At 52.6% G+C, this 27,434-nt stretch overlaps 1 protein-coding gene across 1 annotated transcript in view; it reads left to right on the forward strand.

Annotated features, from left to right (window-relative positions):
- The window catches only part of ERGIC1 (endoplasmic reticulum-golgi intermediate compartment 1), a 112,777-nt gene that overhangs the window by 57,912 nt on the left and 27,431 nt on the right, over positions 1 to 27,434 (forward strand). The window contains exons 3-5 of the mRNA XM_043488401.1: positions 1,562 to 1,634; positions 11,987 to 12,081; positions 16,983 to 17,107. Coding sequence (XP_043344336.1) covers positions 1,562 to 1,634; positions 11,987 to 12,081; positions 16,983 to 17,107 — 293 coding nt within the window. The remainder of the gene's footprint in view (positions 1 to 1,561; positions 1,635 to 11,986; positions 12,082 to 16,982; positions 17,108 to 27,434) is intronic.

The following is a 27,434-nucleotide window of genomic DNA, read 5'->3' on the forward strand; positions in this document are numbered from 1 at the left end:
CACTGGAGTTGTGGAGTTTTTGCCTTCCGAGTTATCAAACTAGTGAGAGGCAGGGCTGCATATAATCAGTAACATGTGGAAGGTGTTCAAATGGAGGCTGGTAGCACAGAGGACGGAGGGACCAGTTCCATCTCCAAGGGCTGGAGGAGCTTCCCACCAGAAGGGACATTTGAGTTGGGCTTCAACCTGGGAGGATGAGTAGGAGTTCACCCGGCAGAGATGGTGACCAAGGAGGAGGAGTGAAGATGGGGAGGTACCTTCCAGACAGAGGGTCCTCACATTTAGGGACCAGCGCATGGCCTGGGGGTGCTGTCGGGAGATGGGGCTGGAGAAGAATTGAGGGCCAGCCCTGGGGGTGCTTGTTATGTCCTGCCCCAAGGAGTGACCGCAGGGTCACAGGTCCCAGCCTCACCGGGGGCCAGGCAGGCGAGACAAACATGAGTGACGTGGAACAACCCTGGCGCTCCATCCCACTCACTGCGTGTCAGACTCGTAGGACCCTCAGTCACCCCCACGGAGAGCCTTCTCTGGAAGCGCAGCTCTGGGGGTCCTCAGTTCTCACCTCTGATGGGGACTCGGGCCCGTTGATGAGTCCACAGCAGGCGGGGAGAGATGGCAGTGGACACCCCGCCTCAGCCTTGGAATCTGGGTGGCAGGAGGGAATGCTGAGGCCTGAGGCAAACTGGTGAGCTCAGACCACCCGCTCGTGGAAACAGAGCTCGATTGTTCTGGAACAGCCAGAAATCTGAACTGTAATGTGACATCTCCACATTGTTCGATTTCGAGGCCAAGGTTTTTTCTTGGTTTGCTGTTATTTTGGCTGCGGTGGGTCTTCACTGGGGCGCACAGGCTTTCCCCTGTTACAGTGTGTGGGCTTCGTTTTCCCACGTCACGTGAGATCTTAGATCCTGGACCAGCGATCGAACCTGCGTCCCCTGCATCGGAAGGTGGATTCTTTACCACTGAACCACCAGGGAAGTCCCTCCAAGTGTTAACATATATATCCGTTGAACCGAACAGAACACATCTGTGGGCCACTGATTTGCAGCTGTCATTTTGTAACTGATGTCTGTGTTAAAATGTTCTTGTGGAAAGAAACTGGGCTGGCCCCTCCGAGGACTGGCACTGGCCCTTGGCCCGTAGGAAACCAGACTGCACTGCAGGAAGGAAGCGGTGGGTGAGGACAGAAGCGCCATCCGCCGCTCCCCATCTCTTGCCTTACTGCCTGACCCCTCTCTCCACTCCCACCCACCCCCCTCCATGGAAGAACTGTCTTCCATGGAATCAGTCGCTGGCGCTGGAAAGGTTGGGGGCCGCTGCCTTGGAGGATCTGCCCAAATCGGGGGCTCTGTCCCCACGGGAGGGTCAGATCAACTGGAGGTGGCCTCCCTTTGTGGGAGGGGGGCTGCCTCACGTGCGGGCCGAGAGGTGGAAGGGGCTCTGGGGGACCTGTGGGCCTCTGTCCCCGTCCCTGTAGGCAGCTTCTGTCTGCGGGTGGGCGGGGCCCCCTCCTGTGGGCGCCCAGCACCACTTAACTGGGCGTCTATGTCGTTTCTTTCAGTCTCCATCTGCTGCTGCCTCTTCATCCTCTTCCTCTTCCTCTCGGAGCTCACCGGATTCATAACCACAGAAATGTAAGTTATATCCCCTCGGTGGGGGGGCCATTCCAGAGGTCCCCGGGACCCCAGACAAGAAGAGGGAGGGGCTTGACAAAGGAGAGAAACCTCCGAACCTTCCGCCTCCCGGTGTCAAAGCCTGTGGCATCAGTTCCTCCTCTGTTTCCTAAAGAGTTTTAAAGCCAAAGCGAAAACTAATGTCGCTTTGTTGAAGCCGAAGAGAAAACTTTGGTTCCCTTCTGGGGTCCGGATGGCGCCTTCTGGGTCCGCAGAGGAGCAGAAATCATTTGCTCATGTTTGCCGTCTCTGCGTTTGGCCAGTGGGCTTTTTCCCCTCTGAGTCATCACAGGGTCATTTGATGTTAGAGCTGGAAGAATTCAGAGGAAAAAAAGAGGGCAGCTCTCTACCCACGTGGAGGCAAGGCTCTGACATCAGAGGGCAGCCCCTCCACCACGTCCCCTCCCCTGTCCTGAGCCCACACTGCGTGAGGAGTCCTCGTGGGCTTCCTGGCAGTGATTGACGCATTGTGAATGCATCCTGGATTCCTAGAATCATCTGTTGTCTAGATAACCCAGTAAATCCTCTGGGGCCTGTGTAACATCGAATGCCATTGGAATTATTCAGTCACGGCCTCATCAGATGCCCCTCCAAGATGAATTAGACCCAGAAGCTTCCTGCCTTCACCTCTGGCTTCCAGACCTCTTCATTTCCATGTTTACAACCCAGAAAGTCATCACGGGGCTGGGCTGTGGCCACCCACTCCCCTGTCCAACACTGGAGTTCTCTTTTTCACTCATGGAATCTCCTGGTGTCCTGTGCCTCCCCGTCAGCCACAAGACAGTAGGAGACGGGGAAGCATAGCTGCACAGCCCAGGATGGTCCTTGGTGCAGCCGTCCCCGCCGTTCATCTGCAGACATCCCCTTGTCTTTACAGACGAGGAAACTGAGCCTCAGAGAGGCCAGGGGACCTCCCCACAGTCCCGCCTCTCCCCCCACCCCTCCGCCACAACTCGCTTCTGAATATAGCTTTCTGCCCTACTCTGATGTGGGAGACTTTGTCTTCCTTGTCCCTCTGATGCTGTTGGTAGCCCTGATGGCACCACAGCCCCAGGGCCACATGGAGCAGCGGAAAGACTGGACGAGGCCGCGGGAGATCCAGGGTCAGGCCAGCTGCTGTGTGATGCTGGACAAGGTGCCACCCCTCTCTGGGTCCCGGTGTTGTTGGCCCAACAGGGGAGGGCGCCCCAGAATCCAGGCACCCTTCCAGGCCCAAGGAGCTCGTCTCCGTCCTAAGACACGGCTCCTTGACCAGGCAGGGGTCAGACAGAGCACTTTGTTCCCCCCAGAACGGACTCCATCCTAGTCAAGTGTGTATATTTGGGCCACTGGATATTTCACGGGTCATCCCATCATGATTTGGAGGTAGAAGCAGGGAGAGCAGCCAGAAATTGAGACCTGCTGGCGTTACAAAGGACCTACTGCGTGCCAGGCACACCCCACTCCCTGTGTGTGGGAGGGGGGCTGCTGTGCAGACTACTCATGTTATAGATGAGGTGAGAAGGGGTCCCCACGTGGCAGCTGCGAGGAGGCACCCCTGACCGTGTCCCAGGTACCAGGTGCAAGGCTTTACGTATTCCAGGCAGGGACGCTGGCAAGTGCAAAGGTCCTGAGGCATGGGTTACCCAGTGTGCGTATAGAGAGCGGGTGTGGATAGAGCAAAGTGAGTGAAAGGGAGAGCAGAACGTGGAGCAGGTGGCCGCTGTGGATCAGTGCGGACCACCCTTGGTCCTGACCCCGGAAGTCTGGGGTGAGGTCTGCCTGGCTCACTCCTGTGTGGCTGCATGCTCAAGAGGAGCCAAAGATGCAGGCGGTGGATACAGAAGGTCAACAGGCAAAAAAATGGAATGTGTCAGTCATTGATAAGGGCTCTGAAGAAAAAGCAGGATGGGAGATAAGGAAGGTATGTGGTGTTTCGTGAGATTTTAGCAAGATTATTTACCTACAAGGAGCTTAATATAGTGCCTTATGTACTTTAATATCAGTAGATCCATATCCCTTCAGGCATTTATTCATTTCATATTTCTTCCCTGTGTAACAGAAAAAAGCAGTGTGTGTAAGGAGTGTTTGTGAGTGTTCATTTCTTTGTCCCTTCCCTTGAGTTAAGAATGGGCCTCCCGCGCCTTCTGCCGAAATCCTGAGGGGCAGTTCCTTCAGCTGATCGTCCACTTCACCCATAGTGAGGTAGGGCGCCCAGCAGGTGCGTTTGGGCGTCAGCTGGTGACTGCGGCAAGAGGAGCCTGCGGCCGTGTGCAAGCCGGCCAGCTCACCCGCTTACCGGGGCGGGGCCCCCACCACTCTGGCCCGGTCCCCTTTCCGGGACGTCCTCTTCTTTGGCTCCTGGGGGCATGCTGGACACTCTGGCCCCACCACGTCCCTGGACAGGAGGAAACATGAGGAGTGAGGGGCGGAATCTAAACACCAGGGGCCATTCACTCAGTGCTTGCCTTGCGTCCAGTTCTGGGCTAATGAGCGCTGCCCTGCGGGGAGAGAGGGAGGGCAGGGGCCTGAGGGGGAGAGGCCTGTTGGGGCCAGAGGCTCCATCCATGATGATGCAGTGACCCTAGTGCCTGCTTTCTCTCTGGCCTCGTGCCCAAGGAGCAGGAGCTGCCCAGAGGGCGTTCTCAGGGGCGAGGGCTCCACGGAACATTCCAGAGGAGTAGGAGTTGTGCCTTGGGGTCCTTCCTGTCTCAGAAGCTTCTCTGACTGCCCCGGCCCCCAGGAAGCCCTGCTGGTCCCGGAAGGACTAGGGGTCACAGTTCTTTTCCTTTGCGGGATGGCTGGCCCTCCCTGGCAGCTTGGTGACCACAGCGGATCAGCCTCCCCATTCCCCACCATGAAATTGTAACCCAAGGAGATGAGGTCACCGCTGGTGGATCAACATCGCTACAGCACTGGCCTGTGGTTATCAGTGACATAAGAAGCTATTCTGGCCCAGCCCGGTGGAGAGGGAGACCTGTTTGTCTGCGTGGTTGGACTTTGACCCGGCCATTAATTATCCGTGGGAAAGTGGCCCTGTGGGGTGCCCGGAGGCTCCGTGTTCGCAGGGGAATGGCACCCTGTCCTCAGAGGACACGGCCACAGTACATTCCAGCCTTTGAGCCTTTGACTGCCCAGGCTCTGGCTCCTCTCCATTATTAACTTGATGAGGATTTATAATTTAAAAAATGTGATCACTGGATCTCTCCATTGATCGTTTATAGCTTAATACAACTCATCATACTTTCCAGTTTTGATTTATAGTGGGTGACCATGTGCTGGCCACCTAAGTCAGCACTTTACAATGCTCATCTCTCTTAATGGTCGCAGAACCCCTGGCGCCAAGTACGGCTGTTGGCATCAGTCTCACTTTATAGCTGGGGAAACTGAGGCACCAGGAGGCTAAAACCACAGCGAGGTTGGTTAGTGAGCAGTCTGAGCGAGAACCCGTCCAGGCCTGTCTGAGGGCAAAGCCTGGACTTGGTACCAGGCCCCCGTATCCTGCTCTTTTCTGTTCAGAGCATTTTGGAGCCCCAAGGACATGAGAACTCCTGTTTTTTGGTAGGAATAGTTCCCTGAGAGACTTGCATGCTCCATTCTAGGGGGAAGGTGGCTGCACAGGCAGGCGGCCCTTGCCCACCGAGTTGGAACTTGGGCATTCCCCTGAATTAATTGGGCCTTATCCTCACACGCAGGCCCCTAGTGGGGTGGCCAGTAGCTTAGCCAGGAGGAGGGGCTGGATGGCTCCCTAGGAGCCCAGGTTACCCACTCTGAGGTCTGGATTGGGAGCCCAAGCTGGGTAGAGAGCCATGGTCGCCCCTTGGAGGAGCAGCGGGAGGCCTGAAGGCTTCTGAGCAGAATGATGGGATCAGGTTTGTGCCTTGGAAAGATCACCTCTTGCAAAGATGGGTGTGGGACAAGGTGACCCTGGAGGCCAAGGCCTGGTAAGAGGGGCTGAATGATGACCCAGGACAGAGGGGCTGAGGGTCCCAGGGTGATGGCTGTGGGGAAAGGGGTGGGGGCAGGACTAGGTGGCTGGAAAAAGATGCTTTCTGGACATCCGCCTAGTAGGTCATAGATGGACTTGCCCTGGAACTGTCAGGATTTCAAACTCAGGGTCCCAGAGAGCTTGCCTGCCTAACCTCATCCCTCTCCACCACTCCCACCCCAGGCCCTTACCGCGAGCCTCACTGCTGTGTAAGTTTCCATTAAATCAAATGATTAAGCATGGAGGTCAGCGACTTTGGGCAGGAATCTGAAGTATTCAAGTACTTTTCTAAAAGCAAATAAAATTGTTTTCCGTAGATGTCATCGGACTCACGCCTCAGCCTAGGATTTCAAAGCCCTCTGTTAACATTCCACTTACCCTCCCCTGCCCATACCGCCCCAATCCCTCTCCTCCTCTCTCCCTTCGTGGCCGCTGCTCACTGACTGACCCCCATGCTGTCCGGCGTCCCCCGCCTGGAGTGTGCCTCACCCCAGCAGAGGTCGTGAGCATGCGCTTTCTGCTGCCGGTTCAGAGAGCCCTTGTCTGGGCTGGGGGCTGGGGGCGGGGAGCCGATGCTGAAGCCCACCAAGGGGCGAAGGGAGCGATGACAAAGGGCGGGGCAAAAGGGAGTGGACCCCTTACGCCTCCACGCCCCCGGGAGGTGCTTGGGCCAGGGGTGGGGTGAGGTGGGCTGGGCGTCCGGAGTTCATCAGAAAGATGGTGGCCCCTGCATCACAGGCCTCCCTGGGAGCCACCTGCCTCTCGGTCTTTCATTGATCCGTCCCATCCAGTGGAATGCGGTAGAAAGAGCATGGCTCTGGGCACCGGTGGCTCCAGCTTCAGATTCTGCCTCTGGTTTCCCAGCTGTGTGATCTTGGCCAGTCTTTTATCTATCTTGCTCTGAGCCCAGTTTCATCCTTGTGAAAAGAGAACAGTAACCCCTATTAAATGCTGGTGTGTCGTGAGTATTAAACGAGCTAGTATGTGTGAAAGGCCCCAGCGTAGTGCCTGGCACCAGCTGGGTACCCAGAACTGGGACATCTCCTTGGATTAGCAAGGCCAACTTTTGTGCGGGCCTTAGAATATACCAGGGCTTCCCAGGTGGGTCAGTGGTAAAGAATCCACCTGCCAGTGTAGGAGATGTGGGTTAGATCCCTGGGTCGGGAAGATCCCCTGGGGTAGGACATGGCAACCCACTCTCTAGTATTCTTGTCTGGAAAACTTCATGGACAGAGAGGCCTGGTGGGTTACAGTCGGTGGGGTCTCAGAGTTGGACCCGACTGAGTGACTAAGTACCGCAGAATGTGCCAGGGGCCGCCGCGCGTCTCACGCACGAGTTTATTCCTCTCAACAAGGCTGTGAAGTGGATCCTGTCGCTGTCCCTGGGACTTTGAACTCAGTGAACATTACGATGATAACAGTAAGCGTAGTGGACATTCACTGGGCGTGTATGATTTTCTAAGGTTGTGTCCCCATTTTCCGTCTGGGAAAACAGTGGGTGAAGAAGGAAAGCCCCTTGTAGATCAGCCCGTGGGTGGCAGAGCTGGGAGCTGAACCCCGGGAGCCTGGAGGTCTGTCGCGCAGTCTTGCTGTCTCTGCCCGGCAGGGCCTGTGCTCTGCGCCAGCCCCTCGGACGCAGGAGTGACCCACACCGCTTGTCCAGGGCAACCCGCCGCTTTACGCCGACCCTCAAACACGCCTGTGAAGTCACTGGAGCCACCAGCCCTCTTTTTCTCCTTTTCTCCCTCCCTTTCCTTTTTTCTCTCTCCTTCTTTTTATCAAGGTACGCGTGTAACATAGAGTGGCCTGTCGGAGTCAGTCTAGCCGGTAGTGGTTAGCTTGGCTTGGCAGGCGCCCGCGATTGGTGCTGGGGGCAGGCCTGCAGCCTGGCAGGCGGTGGCAGCAGCCCAGGGTCCCTGGAACATTCTTCCTGGGTGTGAAAGGCGGCTATACTGACCTCATCAGGGCGGGCGGACAGGTGACTGAGCCGTGTTTATCCTGCAGCCCTGGGCCCTTCAGGAAGGCGCCTGGGAGCAGCCAGCCCCAGCCTTATGTAACCAGGCTGGCCCCCAGCTCTCAGGCCAGTGAGTTTACCAGCCCCTCCCCAGTCCTTCGGCCTCTTTGTCCAGGGGCGGCACTTCAGCCCCCGGGAGAGGCCTCCTGGAGCCTCGGGGGTGAGCTCACCTTGGCGCCACACCTGGGCTGCACCTCGCTCTGCGCTGAGGTCACCTCCGGAGGATTGCCAGGGGGTGACATCATCCCACAGGCCGTCAGCAACAGGCAGAGGCCCCGCCTCCCAGGTGAGTCGCTTCAAGGAAGAGTCTTACGAGGCTGGGAAGGGAAGCGGAGGGCTCTTCCTCTGTGATGTTCTGTTAATCACCCAGCGACCTTGTTACTCAGCAACCCTGTGGGGCTGCGAATTATAGAAATGGGGCGCTGAAGGGTTCAGAAGGAGCATTTGGCTGTGAACAAGTTAGCCTTCCTCCAGCGTAAGCTCCTGTGGTCCTGATCGCTCCCCTGCCAGTGGCTCACTTCTTCCTCCTGATCGCTCATGTGGGCCAAGCCCAGCCCCGTCCCCTGTCTCATACCTGGCGGCTTCAGAGGGCCAGGCCCCCTTCAGTTCCTCCCTTGACCCTGGATGCTGAGGACGGGAGGGAGGGCAGGCAGTGTGAGCCCTGAAGAGGCTGGTGGAAGGCAGACCTGACTTGGGGCTCCACCTTGACTGACTCTTTTTGGGGAAGGGGCTCACCTTCTCTGAGCCTCAGTGTCCTGGTTCTGAAACGGAGATCAAGGACCCCCTGGTGGTCCAGTGGTTAGGACTCCACACTTCCACTTCAGGGGGTACGGGTCAGGGAACTAAGATCCCACATGCCGCGTGACATGGCCCAAAAAGAGAATAAAATGGAGATCAGGGTGTTTCCCCGGAGCAGATGGGATAACGTGAACGTGTGTAGACCTGTTTGGGCCTCTCCTGGCTCCCTGGGCTGCAGGCGCAGCCATCCGAAGGCTAAGCCGGCTCTGTTGCTCTCTCATCTCTGAGCACGTCCTGTGACTCCCAAGGAAACAGGCCCCAGGTATCTTTCCGAGACTACCTTTTCTCGTTAATTGGGCATCAGCGACATTACACTATGAGCTAGGAACACGAAGACAGGGTCTTAGTAAAAATGAAGTGCCTTTGCCCCAGCCTGACTCGTTCTTTCCCAAAGAAGTCATCATTCACAAGGCTGTCTTTAGAATCCAGTTGTTTGGAGCCAACAGTCCTTTATGTTATAGCCTATGGACAGGACCCACAGGGCCTGACTTATGTTTAAAATAACCACAGCCCAGCTGCCTCACGCACTGTCCATTAGGCTGTCTCTAGAGCTGGTGCTGTCTCACTGGGGAGTGACCTGGAATCAGAGGTGGACTTCAGCCGCAGCCACCTGGTGTCCACTCAGCACCTCCTCGAGGATATCTCCGAGTGGCCTTGAGCTCGGCACAGCCGTAGGGAACTTGGTATTTTTCCTTCCCCAGTAGTCCTGGGCTCCCTCTCTCAGGGGCTCCCAGCCTAACACATGGTTCCAGAAAGAAACGTGGCCATCTGCTAACATGTTTCCCTCCACCCACCCCCACACCCTGTCCATTGGCGAGTCCTGGCTGCCCCACGCCCGGTACCCTGCGTCCCTCCCTCCTCTTCATCTTCTTGGACACTGGGTCCAGGCTGCCACCTCTGACCACGGCAGCAGCCTCCTGGGTCTCCCTGGTGCACGGGGACCCCCGGGCCATCCTCGAATCTGCCCGACGGATCCTATCAAGGTGCCAGCCAGACCACACTGCTGTGCTTGGGATCCAGTCTGAAGGCCTCATGGAGCCTCGTGCCTGCCTAACCTGGCCTCTGCCCCTTCTCCGACTGCATCACGTCCATTTCCCTTTGCTTTGCAGCCATGGCGACCTTTATGCATTTCCCCAAATGACTGCTGCCCTCCCTGCTTCCAGGTTTCTGCACAGGTTGTCCCAACGGCCCTCCCTCCCCCTTTGCCAGGACAGCCTCCTCATCCTTCAGACCTCATCCCTCATCTCCTCAGACACCCTCCCCGCTCACTGTCCCCAGGGGTCCATCACCCCGTGAGTCCCTCCCGCAGCACCCTGAAGCTTTCCATCAAAGCAGTCATCTTAGTTGGGGTGACGTGTTTATTTAGGAGGCAAACAGTGTCTCAGCTCAGTGAAGGCAGTTGTTGGTTGTTCAGTTACTAAGTCGTGTCTGACTCTGCGACCCCACAGACTGCAGCATGCCAGTCTGTCCTTCACTGTCTCCCAGAATTTGTTCAAACTAATGTCCATTGAGTTGGTGATGCCATCCAGATATGCCATCCAGCCATCTCATCATCTGTTGCCCCCTTCTCCTGCCTTCGATCTTTCCCAACATCAGGGTCCTTTCCAATGAGTAGGCAGGCTCTTTGGATCAGGTGGCCAAAGTGTTGGAGCTTCAGCATCAGTTCTTCCAATGAATATACATTGATTTCCTTTAGGAGTGACTGGTTTGATCTCCTTGACTCCCAAGAGTCTTTCCCAGCACCACAGTTCAAGAGCATCAGTTCTTTGGCACTCAGCCTTCTTTACGGTCCAACTCCCCCGACTGTACATGACTACTGGAAAAATCATAGCTTTGCCTATACGGGCTTTTGTCGGCAAATTGGCTTTTTAATACACTGTCTAGCTTGTCATAGCTTTTCTTCCAAGGAGCAAATGTAAATGAAGGCAGGGACCTTCTCTATATGATTCCTCACTGTCTCTAGTGCTTGACAGGTAGTACATGCTCAAAAAGTATTTGTTGAAGGATTTTCCTTAAGGGTTCAGTGGCTAAGACTTCATGCTTCTAATGCAGGGCACCCAGGTTCAATCCCTGGTCAGAGAACTAGGTCCCACATGCCACAGCTGAAGATCCCACCTGCTGCAACAAAGATCAGATATCCCGAGTGCTGCACCTAGGACCTGGCGCAGCCAAATCAATAAGCAAATATTTTTAAATAAAAGAACAGCTGGTGATGAAATAGGTCAGCACACACTGAACACTTAGCATCTTGCTAGCAGGTCCCAATATGGTACTGTTGTCCCCGACAGCAAGGTGGCCTAGCTGTCCATGGAGTGATCTGCCCCACACTGTGCCTCCCCCGCCCCACCCGGACACCCAGGTCCCTGTCCCCGAAAGCAGCAAGTGTGTTACCTTACAAAGGTAAAAGGAACTTTACAGATGTGATTATGTCCAGGGTCTGGAGAGGGGAGATGATCTTGGGTTATCGGGTAGATGGAATCACGAGAGTCCTCACAAGAGGGACAGAGGAGATCAGAGAGAAGAGCAGCTCCCCTGTGGCTGGCACAGAACAGGGAGGAAGGAGCCAGGAGCCCAGGCCTCTGGAAGCTGGAAACGGATTCTCCCCAAAAGGAGTACAGCCCCACAGACCCATCTCAGACGTCTGACCTCCAAAAGTATGAGAATAGATGTGTGTTGTTTTAACCCTTTAGGTTTGTGATAATGTGTAACAGCAGCCACAGGAAGGTGACCTGTGTGCTAGTCACGTCTTGGAGGTGGTGCCTGGCCCAGGGCCTTGTGAGAGCTGGGGAGAGGATGAGTGCCCAGAGACCCCCCACTTGAGCGGGTCAGGGGAGCTCAGAGAGGAGGGAGTCTGGACCTGTGTGTGTGCCTGTCGGTGTCAGGCCCTGAGCCCTAATACGGTCTGATTTCGCATTTAAGTTCAGGACACCCCATGAACAGTGGGTGGGGGTACCCCCATTTAATCCATGGGTTCACAGAGGTGAAGTTATCTACCTGAGTTCCGTAGAGAAGTGGCAGGATCACAAGTGGAAAACGAATCATCTGACTCCGAAAGCCATGCTCTTTCCATCATTCTGTCCAGTCCCCCTCCCCTCCTTCCGAGTGGTGAGGCCCGAATTTGGAGGGTGCCATGGACATGGGCTGTAATTCCCAAAGTGGTTCCCTTGGTGAAGAATCCACCGGCAATGCAGGAGACTGCCTACAGCACAGGAGACCCGGGTTCGGTCCCTGGGTCAGGAAAATCTGCTGGAGAAGGAAATGGCAATCCACTCCAATATTCTTGCCTGGAAAACCCCATGGACAGAGGAGCCTGGTGGGCTCCGATCCATGAGGTCACAGAAGTTGGACACGACTTCACAACTAAGCCACAACCACATACGGAGATGGGAGCCCAGCTCCCCTGAGCCCGGGCAGGCCCAGGCTTCCCCCAGCTGGGAGTCCAGGTCATCAGAGCCACGGTCACCAAGTGAAGTGTCCCCTGTAGCCAGGATGAGTCCCCCGTCTCATCGAGGCTCCCGCATGTGTCTCCCGCAGTGTGAACGAGCTGTACGTCGATGACCCGGACAAGGACAGCGGGGGCAAGATTGACGTCAGCCTGAACATCAGTCTGCCCAACTTGCACTGCGAATGTGAGTATTCCCAGCACCCCTCTGCTCCGCACGACACCAGCTGTAGACAGTGCTGTGTGTGCGGAAATGGTGAGGTAAGTCGGGACGGCAGGTGGATGGCAAGCAGACAGCAGCAGGAACCTCTCTCTCCCTGCTTTTAGTGGGGAGGGTGTTGTGCCACGCGCATGCGCTTGGAGGTTTCTGGGAATTAAAAACTACATTTAAGAAACTGCCAACAATTTACCTCTAGAGAGTAGCCAGGTTGAGGTAGGGGTAGGGTGTCTCTGAGGTCAAGTTCCCAAGAAGCAAAGCCTAGATGTTTTGTCAGTGATTGAGTGAGAGAGGGCTCCCAGGAGGAACCTATAAGGGCATGAGGGAGGTGAGATGCCAGGCAGAGGTGTGTGTTCGGCTGACGTCTGATTGCAGTCTGATCCCATGGGGAGCTGTGGCGTGTGAATGACGTCATGGTTTGTCCCGCCTGGCAGCAAGGGGGGCTGGCCTGTTGTTATCCATGTCCTTGACTGATGGCTACAGAGTGGTGTGCGGGGAGGGCCGGAGGCCACGTAACCTCCCAGGCAATCCAAGGCATGGAGACCTGCAGCTACCCAGGAGGCGTCACCTGGGACAGGGTGAGCGCAGAGTTGTTAGCCGCGGGAAACATCCCCTTCTACTTTGCACTCCTTTATGTGTCTGGGTGGGGGGCTTTTGTTTGTTTTTGTTTTTTTAGTACATGTGCTGCCCAAGTGAGCACTTTTTAAAAATATTGTTTCAAAACCAAGAGAATGAATTAACCTGTATAAAACAAAGCTCTTTGGGATTCTGGTTTAGGGATCAGATTCTAGCTCCTTTGCTTACTGAAACTGTGTGGCCCTGGCTAAGGTGACCCCTCCAAGCCTCATTTCGTCAACTGTAAAACAGGCATAGTGCTATCTCTTTTAAAAAAATACTATTTATTTATGGCTGTGCTGGATCGTCATTGCTGCGCTCGGGTTCCGTCTGCTTGTGGGCAGCGGGGCTACTTTCTGGCTGTGGTGCATGGCTTTTCACTGCAGTGGCTTCTCCCATTTTAGAGCACAGGCTCCAGACACACAGGCTTCAGTAGTTGAGGCACACGGGCTTCAATTGTCCCTCGACATGTGGGATCCTCCCAGACCAAGGACTGAACCCATGTCCCCTGCATTGGCAGGCGGATTCTTTACCACTGGTCCCCCAGGGAAGCCCAGCATAGTTTTGTCTGTGGCTTGTTGTTGGAGGCTCTGAGGAGCTGGTTCCTAGATCTGTTCATGAGCAGGCTGGGTTTCCAGCTGCCCCTCTGCCCCAGCCTGGCGCTGACCCCATGCAGACCCTCCACCTCCTCCCACTCACTCCCTTCCTCCTGAAGGGCAGACCGTTGGGTGGGTCTGTGGTAGAGATAGGGAGAGATTCAGCCCTGTTATTGCTTTTGGTGAGAATTACATCACAGTGTTGAATCCACAGTGGGCCCCGAGCCAGGGAACGTGTTGAAATGGGTTGGTTTTATTTTTATTTTTTCTCTTTCTCTCAGAAAAATACTTGGTCTGGCAGCTTCTCATTCGGGAGTTGGCCATGTCTCTGGAACAAGGAAATTCTTAGGCCGAGGACTGGGACCAGCAGGGCAGGGGTGGGAGGAGAGGTGGTTCTAGGCTGGGTTCCAGCCCAGGAGGGGCTGAGCGACCTCAAGCTGCTGGTTACGCCGACCCCGGAGCCCTCCCCACCCGTCCAGAGCCCCACACTCAGACTTTCCTTTAAGGAACTTCAGATTTGTGTTACAGAAAAAAAAAATGCATGCTCATCATTGTACCTTTGGAAAATCCAGAGTGGCAGAGAGAGATGAAATCGCCCATAATTCCACCCCCAATGACAACATCAGTTGACATTTGACGCCGCTCCATCTGGTTGGCCTTCCATTCCCTGTGCTTCTGAACATGGCTGAGATCATGCTGCCTGTGCAGTCTCATATCCTGCTTTCAGAAATAATATTTTTCTGTTACACAACTAATACAGGGATACCTTAAAAAAAAAGATATGAGTTCAAAATACAGAAATAACATTAAAAAAAAGTAAAAGAAACAAGTTCATTCCACATGCCAGCCACCTGGAGGAATCCTCCTCCCACCCCTGTGTGTCTGTCTGTCTGTCTGCAGACATAGGTCATGTTTGATGGTTGTTTTGTTTTGTTTTTTAACATAATTGGGACCAAATTGCAGGGGACCTTTCTGAGATTCCTTGTTTTTTCCATCTGTATCTTGGGGCTCTTATGTTACTCATAATATTGGTAAAATAATAAGCACAGCTGCCGTTGATTCAGCCCTTGCTCGGGGCCAGGCCCTGTCCCAAATCCCTTGGTTGTGTGAGCGCACTGAGGTAAGAGGTGTTCTCGCAGAGTGGCCAGAGTCTGGATCCAGACTCTGTGGGTTTCCGCCCAAGCGCCATTGTTTCGTAGCTGTGAGATCTCAGGCAACTTACTTAACCTCTCTGAGCCCCAGTGTCCCCTAGTTTAGGGTGGGTCTGATGATAATATCTTCCCCACAGGGATGTTCAGAGGGTGTCTTTTCATGGAAAAGGCACTTGGAAGAGGGTCTAGCCCATAGTCAGTTCTGTTTTAACTTTTTTTAGTCATCACAAGCCTAGGAGGCACAGAGAGGTTGGCTAACTTGCGCGAGGTGCCGTGGCCAGCAGGGGCAGAGCCGGGAGCCCCAGGCAGGACGGGACACCCCAGCGCTCAGGCTGCCTCCCCGCGTGTGGGCTGAGCTCTCTCCTCGCCCCCGCCGCACAGCGTCCTGGAGGGGCTGTGCCACTGACCAGTCCCCCGCTGGCGGGCAGCTGGGTTGCTTCCCGTCGTCATGATTCCAAACCGGGTTGCCCGGAGCCTTGCATCTCGTCTCGATGCCCATGCGTCTGGGGGATGAGCTCCCCGGGGGTGGAACTGCTGAGTCAAACTGAGACCTGCTTGCGTTTCCTTTAATCCGAACATTACGACATCAGCATTTCCCACATACTACAGACCTGGGAGCATCATTTTTAATAGTGCATCACACTCCCTTCTATGGATGGGCCCTCTTGTCCTTCCGTCCCCCATTGAGGAATACAGGGTTCTTCCCATTTTTCCTTTTTTTAAGAAAAAATAGTCGGCTCATTGAAAATTGCTGCCAGCTGCTCTTTCTCTGTATCACAACCTGCTTTCTTAGCTTTCCTGTCAAGGCCGTCTCTGCATCTCCATAGTTTACAGGGACCCTGCACCTGCTGCTTAGACCATCTCAGGCAATACAGTTGGCCTGAGCCTGCCCATTTTGCAGATTGGGAAGCTGAGTTATAGTAGGTGATGGAGAGTCACATTAGAGCCAGGACCAGTACTCCTGGCCCCAGGTTTCCCCTCTAAGTGTGCTGAGGAACTCAGAAAAGTGCCCTGCCGGGGTCCAGCCTTAGCAGGATCCAGGGGATACCCTCAGGATGAACAGCGTCGGCGAGAAAATGAGAGAGAGAGAAGACACATAAGACCAGCCTTGATAGGGCCAAGTCTGCGAGGGAGAGAGAGAGAGAGAGAGAGAGAGAGAATGACCAGACGGGGGTGCTTGCAGGGTCTGGCAGAGTCTGGCAAATCTTTATTTTTTTACCGTAGCTTTATATTCTAAGTTAGTACATTTTTAAGGGGAAGATAGTTTAATATTACATCAGTTTATCCTTCATGAAACCAGGGTGTTTTCTGCAACTTCTTTGTGAGAGTCTTATACATTATCTTCTGGCCTTGGGGCCTATTGACATTTTGTGACCTAGGTGAAAGCAAAGCTGTTTTCTGTAATCTATTCTTTAATGAACACAAAGGTCAGTCCTTTTGCAGAAGTTATCAGTTAAATTTATGTAAAAGGTTTACCACACAAAGACTCTGCAGTTCCGGTGAGGCAGCCCCTGTTTAGCATTCCTGGTTAAGATGAACAATTCTAAACTCTTATTTTTCTAAATCTTTAACCACTTTTAGAATAATATTTTTGTGTTCTCTAATAGGGCTTCCTCACCCCCCAAAGGGCTCTGTGCCTATTAGGGCCTTTAGTGAGATCAGGTTCTTTATGCTGTTCATGATTAAGGTGTTGTGAGCAGTCATGTACATTAATACGCATTTACCCAGCTGGCTAGAATGCCAGCAAAGGGGTCTAAATTGAAACACTCCTTTCATCCTGGATAATCTTATAGGATACTGCCTTCTTGGGGACATGTTGATTAAAGTTCTAGGTTGATTCTGTTTGGAGAGAAATCGGGGAAGGCCTTCTACCTGTGTCACAGAAATTAGGGAGTAGTCTAATATAGCAAGCATCAGAAAGACAGAGATCATCTTGAAGGTGAGCGCCGGGGCAGCTTTTCGAAACTCCTGAAGTCCTGATCTGCCTTGCTTGTCGGGCCTTCTCCTCATGACCTTGTCATGGGTGGGATCTCCCATGCTGGCTCCCGGCAGTGCCCATGCTCCTAGAGGGCAGGATCAGGTAAAGGAAGGTGTGAGCTGTGAATGAATGACTGCCTGAGCCTGAATGATGCCCAGGGGACGCAGAGACTGAGATGTAGTAAGGTCGAAAGCTGGTAAAAGGCCAGACCAGGATTAAGACACCTTCTAAGCCTGGCCCTCCACTGGCCCCCTGCAGCCTCGAGGCTAGCAGAGTCCTCACCCCTGCACCCTTAGCTGCTGCCTCCCCCGGCTCTCTAGCTGGCGCTGGTAGTGGCAGGGGCCAGGAACGCTGTGTGCTGCCTCACTCTAGCTCTGGCCTCCCCTTTCTCCTCCTCTCTGTGACTCTAGACTGCGGCCCTAGACTGTGGGCTCCTGGGTGGCTGGGGGCCCTGCCTGGCCATCCAGTGGATGCATGAGGGGTCTCTGTTTCTCTGGGTGTTCGTGACTCTTCTCTCCTTACCCCCTGCAGTGGTCGGGCTCGACATCCAGGATGAGATGGGCAGGCATGAAGTGGGGCACATCGACAACTCGATGAAGATCCCGCTGAACAACGGGGTGGGCTGCCGCTTCGAGGGGCAGTTCAGCATCAACAAGGTAGGAGACCTGCCTGGGCCCCTCTCGCCTGTTCCCCCTCCCCACCTTCTCCTTCCTCCCTGGAAACCGGATGGTGAAGCTGGGCACCCACTTGCCCTCCCTCCCCAGGCCCCTGGTAAGCTCAGGATCCGTGTCTAGGTACCTGGCCGTTCTTGCTGAGAATCTTGAGTGGGGTTTTCAGGCTCCCTGAGGTTTGGAGCCCCAGCTGGCTAGTTGAGGAAGGAGCTATTCTTCTTCCCAGTGTGGAAGGAGGGAGTGGTGAGAAGTTGGTGGGATTGGCAGCCCTGAGCCCGAGTGTGCATCCTTGCCCTGCCCTCTCTTGGCCAAGCAAAGGTCTCCAGGTCGCTCGGGCCATCTTAACCTCAGTTTTTAAATCTTTGGGCTGAGGATGTGATGATAATATGACACCATTCACTCCACAAAGTCTTTGTGATGAGTAAATGAGCTGTTACACATTCATTCATTCAGAACACTTGCATGGAGCACCTGCTGTGTTCCAGGGTGGGCTGTCCGCTCTGGGCAGTGCCTGGACTAGGGGGGCAGTGTTCCTGCCCTGGCAGGGCTTCCATTCTAGTGGAGGAAGGCAGACAGCGTGCAAACTAAAGAGCGTTTCAGTGGGTGGTAAGTGCTGTGATGAGGAGTGAGGCAGGGGAAGAGTGAGAGGGGATGGGCTTGAAAATACCTGGTCAGCTCCAAAGGGCCATTCAGGTATCGATGCTGTTCTGTCGCTGAAACCAGGAACTTCAGATCCTAAGTTAAAGGTGTCAGCACAGTGCATTTGGGAAAGTCGGGGAACCCCGGAGGCAGCCAGCACTCTTCTGGGTGTGTTATAACACACTCTTTTGATGTGTTATTGCGGTGGAGCAACAACGATGAGGGGGCGCCTTTTTACACATGAGGAACCTGAGACCCAGAGAGGTTAAATATCTCAGCCAAGGTTGCACAGCTGTCTCCATGTCCCCCAGCTCTCCTTCCCAGTCGCAGACAGACTGAGCCCCTAGCTTTTTTTCACGGTGCCGTCTTCACAGGGCACACGGACTTCTCTAGTTGTGCAGGCTCTAGGTCTGCACACGGGCTCCGGGGTGCAGTACCTTAGTAGTTACACTGCATTGGCTTACTTGCCCCGAAGCATGTGGGATCTTAGTTCCCCGACCAGGGATCAGACCCAAGTCCCCTGCATTGGAAAGTGGGTTCTTAACCACTGGACCATCAAGGAAGCTGTTGAGCCTTGGTTTCTGCCTACTCTCCTGCAGCCTCTGCTCAGATGCCCTTCTCCCTGCCATCTCAGTCAGAGGCTGCAGACTCACTGACCACACCCAGCCCCAAAACAAGTTACATGTGCCCTGTAAGAGCATTCAGATCCGTCAGAGCCAATGTCAAAGCCTGGGCGTCCAGATCTCTGGCTTTCATTTTACTTTTTTAATAAAGTTTTTATTATTAAAAGATTTCAAATACAGAAAAGGGGAAGGAAGACTATAACCCCCATACACACATTCCCATCATCCTTCTTTAAGAACTATTAACATCTGGTCAATCTTGTTTTGTCATACCTCCTCCACTCTCCAACTCACTCACTCTAGATTATTTAATATAGACATTCATTGTATCATTGTATCTGTAAATAATTCAGTATTTGTGTAAATACTTCAGTGTGACTGCAACTAAGGGTTCTTTTTAGCATAGTCCCAATGCCATCATTATGCCTAAAAAATAATCTCTTATTATCATCAAACATCCACTTGGTGTCCACATTCCTCCAATTTTCTAAAAAAAATGTATTTTTCTGTGATATGTTCAAAACAATAATGACAAGGTTCACACATTGCTTTGCATTTGGTTTGGTTCATGTTTCTTAAATCTTTCTAATCTATACTCTCTGTATATATGTATATTTTTACATTAATCTTTTTTCCAGCTTTATTGAGGTATAATTAACAAATTTAAATTGTATATGTTTACGTGTAAAACATGATGTTTTCATTTAGTCCAGTTTTTAAACATGGCTGCTCATTAGAAATGCATCTGGAGCTTTGGAGAAGAATAGCAGTACCTGGGCATTTGTGTTTTTCAAAAAAATTCAAAATAATCCTGTTATGCATCTGAATTTTAAAAAGTAGACTCAGGTTTTTCTATCAAATGGTAGTTTTAGTGATACAGAATTATATTATTTTCTGTTGACTATTCATGATACAAATGGTATTAAGTGAATGATAGTTACATAATCACAATAGTAAAAGATGTTTATTGGTTTTCACAATCAATACCCAGACAAAAACCAAAAGATAATTACGATTGCAAGCCATAATGGGAACATGATTAACCTAACAATATAAAATAATTACATACACTTGGGAGGTTAAGTAGAGTGAAGTGGCAAGTAGCACTGCATACATGAACTTGTTCTCATCCACTCAGCCAGTCTATGGTTTTGGTTGGTGCACTAAACCCATTTACAGTTAAGGTAACTATCAATACGTATGATTCTGTTATCGTTTTCTTCATTGTTTTGGGTTTATTTTGTGTAGGTCTTTTTCTTCTCTTGTGTTTCCTGCCTAGAGAAGTACCTTTAGTATTTGTTTTAAAGCTATTTTTTTGGTGCTGAGTTCTCTTAACTTTTGCTTGTCTGAAAAGTTTTTGATTTCTCCATCAAATCTGAACAAGAGTCTTGTTGGGTAGAGTATTCGTGGTTGTAGGTTCTTCCCTTTCATCACTTTAAATATACCATGCCATTCCCTTCTGGCTTGTTGGGTTTCTGTTGAGAAATCAACTGATAACCTGATGGGAGTTCCCCTATATGTTGTTTGTCGTTTTTCACTTGTTGCTTTTAGTATTTTATCTTTGTCTCTAATTGTCGTCATTTTTGATTACTGTGTGTCTTTCTGTGTTCTTCTTGCGGCTTATCATGCTGGGAACGCTCTGCTTCTTGGACTTGGTTTAGTATTTGCTTCCCCGTGTTAGGGAGGTTTTCAGCTGCTATTTCTTCAGATATTTTCTCAGGTCTTTTCTCTGTTTCTTCTCCTTCCAGGATCCCTATAATGCAAATGTTGTTGCATTTAATGTTGTTTCAGAGGTCTCTTTGGCTGTCTTCATTTTTTTTTTTTCATTCTTTTTCATTTATTCTGTTCTGTGGCAGTGATTTCCACCATTCTGTTCTCCAGGTCACTTATCCTTTTTTGTGCCTCAGTTATTCTGCTATTGATTCCTTCCAGTATATTGTTCATCTCTGTTTGTTTGTTCTTTAGTTCTTCTAGGTCTTTGGTAAACATTTCCTGCATCTTCTTAATTTCTGCCTCCACTCTTTTTCAAGATCCTAGATCATTTTCACTATCATTATTCTGAATTCTTTTTCTAGAAGGTTGCATATCTTTACTTCATTTGGCTGTTTTTCTGGGGTTTTATCTTATCCCTTCATTTGGTACAAAACCCTTTGCTTTTTCACCCTGCTTTACTTTCTGTCATGTGGTTTTGTTTCCAGTCACTGCGGGATTGTGGTTCTTCTTGCTTCTTCTGTCTGCCCTCTGGTAGATGAGGCTAACAGGCTTGTATAAGCTTTTTGATGGGAGGAACTGGTGGTGAGAAAAACTGGGTCTTGCTCTGGTTGGCAGGGCCCTCCCTGCCCAGTAGAACTTTAATTCAGTTACCTGCTGATGGCTGGGGTTGCTCTCCCTTCCTGGTGGTTGGCCTGAGGCACAGGCTCTATGGTAGGGCTCATGGCGACCTCCAAGAGGGTCTCCGCCAAGTGACCCCTTCCCGGGCTGCTGCTCCAGGCGCCCTTGTCCCCTCCGTGAGCCATTGCCCACCCTCACCTCCACAGGAGACCCTCCAGCGCTAGCAGGCAGGTCTGGTTCCGTTTTCTGCGAGGTCACTGCTCCTTCACCCTGGGTCTTGGCGCACAGAAGACTTTGTTTGTGCTAAGACTGGAGGCTCTGTTTCCCCCAGTCCTGTGGAAATCCTGTAATTAAATCCCACTGGCCTTCAGAGTCAAACTCCCTGGGGGTCCCCAGTCCCTTTGCAGAGTCCAGATTGGGAAGCCTGACATGAGGCTCAGAAGCTTCACAACAATGCCAGAACTTCTTTGGTATTATTGTTGTCCAGATTTTGAGTCGCCTACCCATTTGATTTTATCATGATTGCACCTCTCCTCCCATCCTGTCATGGCTGCTTCTTTGTCTGTGGACACGGGGTACCTATTTCTGTGGGGTTCCAGCATCCTCCCATCAGTGGTTGTTCAGATTTCTGGCTTTTAAACGTCGCGCTGAGCCTGAGTCTCATTGGAAACAAGAACCTGGAGCTAAAGCCCCCCTTAGTGTGCCCCCTTAGTGTGCCCCTTACACTGCGTGCCCCTTTGATAGTGTGCCCCTTACACAGTGTGGCCCCTTAGACAGCGTTCCCCTTACACAGCGTGGCCCCTTACACAGCGTGGCCCCTTACGCAACCTGCCCCCTTACGCAGCCTGCCCCTTACACAGCGGGCTCCTTACGCAGCGGGCCCCCTTACACAGCGGGCCCCCAGCCTGCCCCCTTACGCAGCCTGCCCCGTTACGCAGCGTGCCCCTTACGCAGCGTGCCCCCTTACGCAGCGTGCCCCCTTACACAGTGTGCCCCTTACGCAGCGTGGCCCTTAGACAGCCTGCCCCCTTACGCAGCGTGCCCCTTAGATAGTGTGCCTCCTTAGTGTGCCCCCTTAGCGTGCCCTCCTTCCTGCAGCCCTGGCTGGATGACTGGGCGGCTCAGCCCACATGCTGGGGATGACTGGACCTGTCTCTCTCTCCATGTGGTCCCTCTATGTGGATTTCTTGCATCACAGCTCCGTTCTCCTTAAATGCTGAAGCAGAAAGTATCACTTCTGCCACATTTTATGGGTTAATGGGAGTTAGCTGCCAGCCCAGGTTCTGCAGTGGAAATACGGAGGGACTGGGAGCAATACTCAAGGGTGTGGGTGCTGGGAGGTGTGGTTCAAGGGCTCCCTTTGTAGATCAGGTACCATACAGGGTCTTGGCTGTGCCCTGTGACTTGGATTTATGGTGCGTGTGATGGGACCCATTTGAAGGTTTTAAGCAGGAAAACAGTGCAGTTGATTTATGCTTTAGAATTGCACTACCCAGTACAGTAGCCTACAGCTCCATTAAGTTAACTTTTTAAAAATTGGGTAAAATTCAGTCCCCCAGTCTCACGTGCCTCATTGCAAGCGCTCCAGAGCCACACGTGGCTAGTGGCTACCATATTAGTGCGGATATGAAACGTTTCCATCATCAGGGAATGTCCTCCTGGACAGCAGACCTTTAGAAAGATCACTTGGGCATCTACATGGAGGTAGACTGCAGGGGGCCAAGAGCAGAGGTCACAGGCGATGCTTGTGGCAGTGGTATTGGAGAGAAGGGTCCAGACCAGGGAGGTGGAGTCAACAGGACTTACTGATCACTTGGTTGTGGCTGGCGAGGGCGAGAGTGGAATCAAAGAAACCTCCTGGGCTTTTGTCTCGACAGTCAGGCCATCCCATTTTCTATGTATTGAAGCTTAGAAAAGCATGGATTCTGTGGGAGTGCGGGCTGGGACTCAGTCCATCAATTTTGGACACATGTCCTTTAGGATTCTCACTGGAGGTATTAAATTGGAAGTTGAGGGGGTGCTTCTGGAGTTCATTAGAGAGCTCTGGGCTGGAGATATAAATGTGGGAGTCATCTAAACAGATGATGTTGGCTGTTGTGGGTCTATGTCAGCGCCCCTCAAAGTGGGGTCCCCAAGTTACAACAACATGGATGGGCCCAGATGGTTATCATACCAAGTGAAGTAAGTCAGAAAGAGAAAGACAAATACTGTATGATATCACATATATGCGGAATCTAAAATATGACCCAAACTTATCTACAAAACAGGAGCAGACTCACAGACAAGAGAACAGACTTGTAGTTGCCGAGGGGCAGGGGTGGACTGGGCGTTTAGGATTAGCAGTGAAAACTATTACAGATAGAATGGATAAACAGCAAGGTCCTGTATAGCACAGGGAACTATAGTCAATATCCTGTGATTAAACCATAATGGAAGAGGATATGAAAAAGAATGTATGTATGCATAACTGAGTCACTTTGTTATGCAGCAGAAATTAATGCAACTATATTGTATTAATTGTTAATCAACTATATGTCAATAAATAAATAAAGTGGGCCCCCCAGCAAGAGCAGTACCATCACCCGGAACCTGTCATAATGCCTATTCTCAGGCCCCACATCAGACCTACTGAATCTGTGTTGTAACAAGCCCTCCAGGGAGTCCTGATGCCACTCATGTTTGAGAATCATTGGTCTAAGCTAAATTACCTAGGGAGAGGTTGTAGAGTGTTCTAAACCTGGGGTCCACATACGCCCCAGGATTGCAGATCAAATTCAAGGATTCTGTGAACCTGGATGGGAGAAAAAAAATGACGTTATTTTTATAAGTGCTAAACTCCGATTCAGCACTCTCTTCTGTGCTGAATGTAGGCAATAAGCCACAGTAGCATTAGCAGCACCCATGACCCTGTCACCAATAGAAATTGCAGTACGTATATCACATTAATATGTCACAGATCATTTTGAGATGCTATTTATACTCATCACAGTTTTGAAATTACAGTCATTAGTTGACTTGCAACCAGGTCTTGTTATTTGCTGCATTAATAAAGAGGCATGTGCAAATGTTCGATCTTTCTCGTTACGGTTTAAAATATTATTTCTTTACTCTATGATTCTGTATGTTTTAAGCACTTGAAACATTTGAAGCAATTAAAATGTAGGTGTTGGCAGACTGACAAAGGGTCCATGGCACCAAAAATATAAGAACCTAAGATCTTGATAAGGATGCAGTTTGCAGACCGATTTCTGGTGCCCACCAGCGTTTAGCAGTGGGGAGGAAAGGTAGAAGGAGCAGCCAGGTAGGTAGGAGGAAACCAGGGCTGAGTGGGCCCTGGGATCTGGAGGAGAACGTAATCAAAGAGGAGGGCTGGTGCTCCAAGGACGGGGTGGACCACTGACCCACGTGCTGCAGGGAAAGCCCCCACATGGGAGAGAACAGGACCCCTGCACAGCTGGGTTCTTGGGATGCCAGCCACAGTGGAGGACGGGCCTTGGGGATGAGGGAAGGCCAGTGGGCACAGGGCAGGGAAGTGAGTGAATGAGTGGTGGGCCAGGCTCTCGCTTCATGGGCAGGCCCTCTCTCTGCCCCTCTCTCTGCCTGGAGAGCGGCTGCTGCCTCACAGGTCTTGACACGGGTCCTGACACGGGTCCCTCAGGGGCACCCTCCCTCCCCTCCCCCACCATCATGGTCCTTATGTTGCTCCAGTCCTTTCCACATTCTGACTTCTTTGGACCGTTGCTTCCCCTTCCCCCAGCTCATTCATTCATGCAGCCTGCTCCCGGGTTCCTGCTGTGTGCCTGGCCCCATGTCTGGCCCTGGGATGCAATGCCGGGAGAAGCGACCGAGGCCCCTGCTCTTGGAGGCACTTCCGGTCAGTTACAGGGTGACAGGCAAACCCTCAAGCCAGGGTGTCATTTCGTGAAGCAGCTGGGGAGAGAATGACGTGAGTGTTACGGTGGAGGAGGCCCGCTGAGATAGAGTCAGAGAGGCCTGTCTGTGGGGCGGAAAGGTGGATGAAGATGAACGAACCACACACACACACGTCCCTCTTGTGGAGGGCTCCCTGGCGAGGGGTGTGAGCACATGGGTTACACAGATATGGACACCCCAGATGGTGGGCAGGAGGCAGCACGCTTACTCAGCACCCGGGAGAGACAGGAGGATCTCCTGGGACTCAGCCCAGCGCCACACCCTCCCCAGCTTGGCAGCCACGCCCAAGGCTACAGGCGGCTCCCCTCAGCGGGCTCTGACGGGTCTCCTGCTGGCTCTGGCTGAACGAGAACTTGCTCTTTGGGGTCAGACAGACCTGTGGCTGAGAATCCTAGCAACGACATTCACTGGTTAAAAGCCTAGGCAATTTTAGCCTCTCTGAGCCTCAGTTTCCTCGTCTGTAAGATGGGGATAGTGATACTGCCCTCACAAGTCGTGAGACGTGAACAAATTAAACTCTGTAAAGTGCATGTCGCAGTGGGGACAGGACAAGTCTTGGTGCCCTTCCCCAGCTGGCCTTATCTCCCGTCAGTGGGGTATCCATGATCTCATCAGCTGGTACCTGCCAGCACTCCGGTGCAAGTGTGCTCATGAAGTGTGCAGGGATGACGTCCAAGAAGCGGGTTTTCTCTGGTCAAGGAGGGCTGGGATCCTGGAACAGGGCCACACCAGCCCTCACCTCTTGGCAGTCGCTTATTGGGTTCTCACCTGGCCCTTCCCCACCGTTAGCTTACTTGGTCCTTGCAGCGGTGCGTAGGAAACAGGCGCAGGTACTCCGTGACCTGCTAAAGGGCTAGGAGCCAGGATCTGAAGCCCGGCCCCCTGGCAGCAGGCTCCCAGCTCTGTCTCCCGCAGCCCTGCTCCGTGTGGCTCCCAGCCAGCATCTCGGCCACAGCTCAGGCCAGCCTCCTGTGGAGGGCTAAGGGTTCGTGCCTCCCTGGAGCGCTCAGTCAAGGGGTGCTCTGATGAGAAAGGCAGCTGTGCTGACGGTGAGGTCCGCAGCCCCCCCACCCCCCGTATCTCCCAGCATCCGGTTGGGATGCTGCCCCGTGGGCCCTTACCATTCATCAGGAAGTCAGCCAGATCCCAGAGTTGGCATGTTTCAAGCAGCCCCCAGCCATGCGGACTCCTTGCTTAATCACCCAGCCCCCCAGGAGGACAGGATGGGCCGGCGTTTTGGGGGCCTGGCTCCATCTATATGTTTTGAACGCCCATCAGAGACACTGACGTCGGTTCCTAAGTCACAGCTCTAAAAGCGTCGTCTCTGCTTTCTTCAGCCCAGCGTGTGCTGCTGTGAGTCAGCCACCTGTGATGGATTCCGTGCCGAGGGGGAGTGGGTCACTGAGTCACAGCCTCGCGGGGCAGCCGCGGGTGGCAGATGTGCGGAGCCAGCCTCCTTGACTCACCTGACTCTGGGCGCGTGAGGCCCAGGCTCCAAGCCCAGTTCCGAACCGTGCCCACGGCCTTGTCCACAGGGGGCCCCTTGTCGGTGCCTGGAAAAACTCAGAAGGATGCATGCCGGATGCTATCAGGTTCTTACTTCTGTGGGCAGCAGGCAATGGGACTTTAGTTCTAATTTTATCACGTGACATTTTTTGTAGGGAAAAACATATTTCCTGGTGGCTCAGACAGTAAAGAATCTGCCTGCAGTGCAGGAGACCCAGGTTCGATCCCTGGGTTGGGGAGCTCCCCTGGAGAAGGAAATGTCTACCCAATCCAGTATTCTCGCCTGGAGAATTCCGTGAACAGAGGAGGGTGGCAAGTTGCTGTCCATAGAGTCGCAGAGAGTCAGATGCGACTGAGCAATTTTCACTTTCACATCTATATATTATTTATTTAACTAAAAATGAAGGTTAAATCACTTTTAGAATGCAGTAGGATTTCCACCCTGTGCCCATATACATTTTTTCTCTCTTCCGGAAGGGTTGTTCTCTCTCGGCTCGAATGTGTTCATGCCATGAAGCCAACCCAGTAACACCTGCCGTCAGTTTTGTATTCCTCGTCTCATTTAACCCTCCCACAACCCTTTGTGGTTATTATTCCCATTTTCCTGATGGGGAAACTGAGGCACAGGGTGGTGGGTACTGATCTTGCCCAGGGCCCTCCAGCTAGGAAGTGAGGCCAGACCAGAACCTGTGTGTGGCCCTCAGCTGCTGCCCTACCATTGGGTCCCTGAAGTGGGCAGCGCTGTCCGGCCAGGGAGATCTTGCCGAGCTGTTGTTCTGTTCCCCCAAGCCAGGCCCAGCAGGTTGCCCCCTCCTCCGAGCAGCCCAGAGCACACTTGACCATGACTCACTGAGGCCAGGCCATGCTCTGTTGGCCTGGTTCTTCTCCTGTCAGTCCAAAGATCAAGTCCCAGTGAAGACAGGGATGTTGCTGCAGGAAGCCCACAGCTTTATGCTGGAGACAGGCGTGCTTATAAAATAAGTGGACTTTGATGGACTGGTGGGCTGGTGGATGCTAAGCCATAAGCCATATTCCTTCCTCCAGTGCAACTTTTTAAGTTTTTGTTGAGCTGGAATAAAATAAGCCCTGAGTTTTTCAGTGTTAAGCAGCCCCACCTCCCTCTAGTGCCTCTGTCTCCTACTGCGGCCACTCCCCCAGGTCTCCACGGGTTCGTTAATACCAAACTCTTCTTGTTCTTCACACGTGCCCGCCGACCCGGCAGTTTCTGACCTCCACACTTGTTCACGCCGATCCCTCTACCCAAATGCCTTTCCCCCTTG

The sequence above is a fragment of the Cervus canadensis genome, chromosome 16 (genome assembly GCF_019320065.1).
Source record: "Cervus canadensis isolate Bull #8, Minnesota chromosome 16, ASM1932006v1, whole genome shotgun sequence".
NCBI classification, from domain to species: domain Eukaryota; kingdom Metazoa; phylum Chordata; class Mammalia; order Artiodactyla; family Cervidae; genus Cervus; species Cervus canadensis.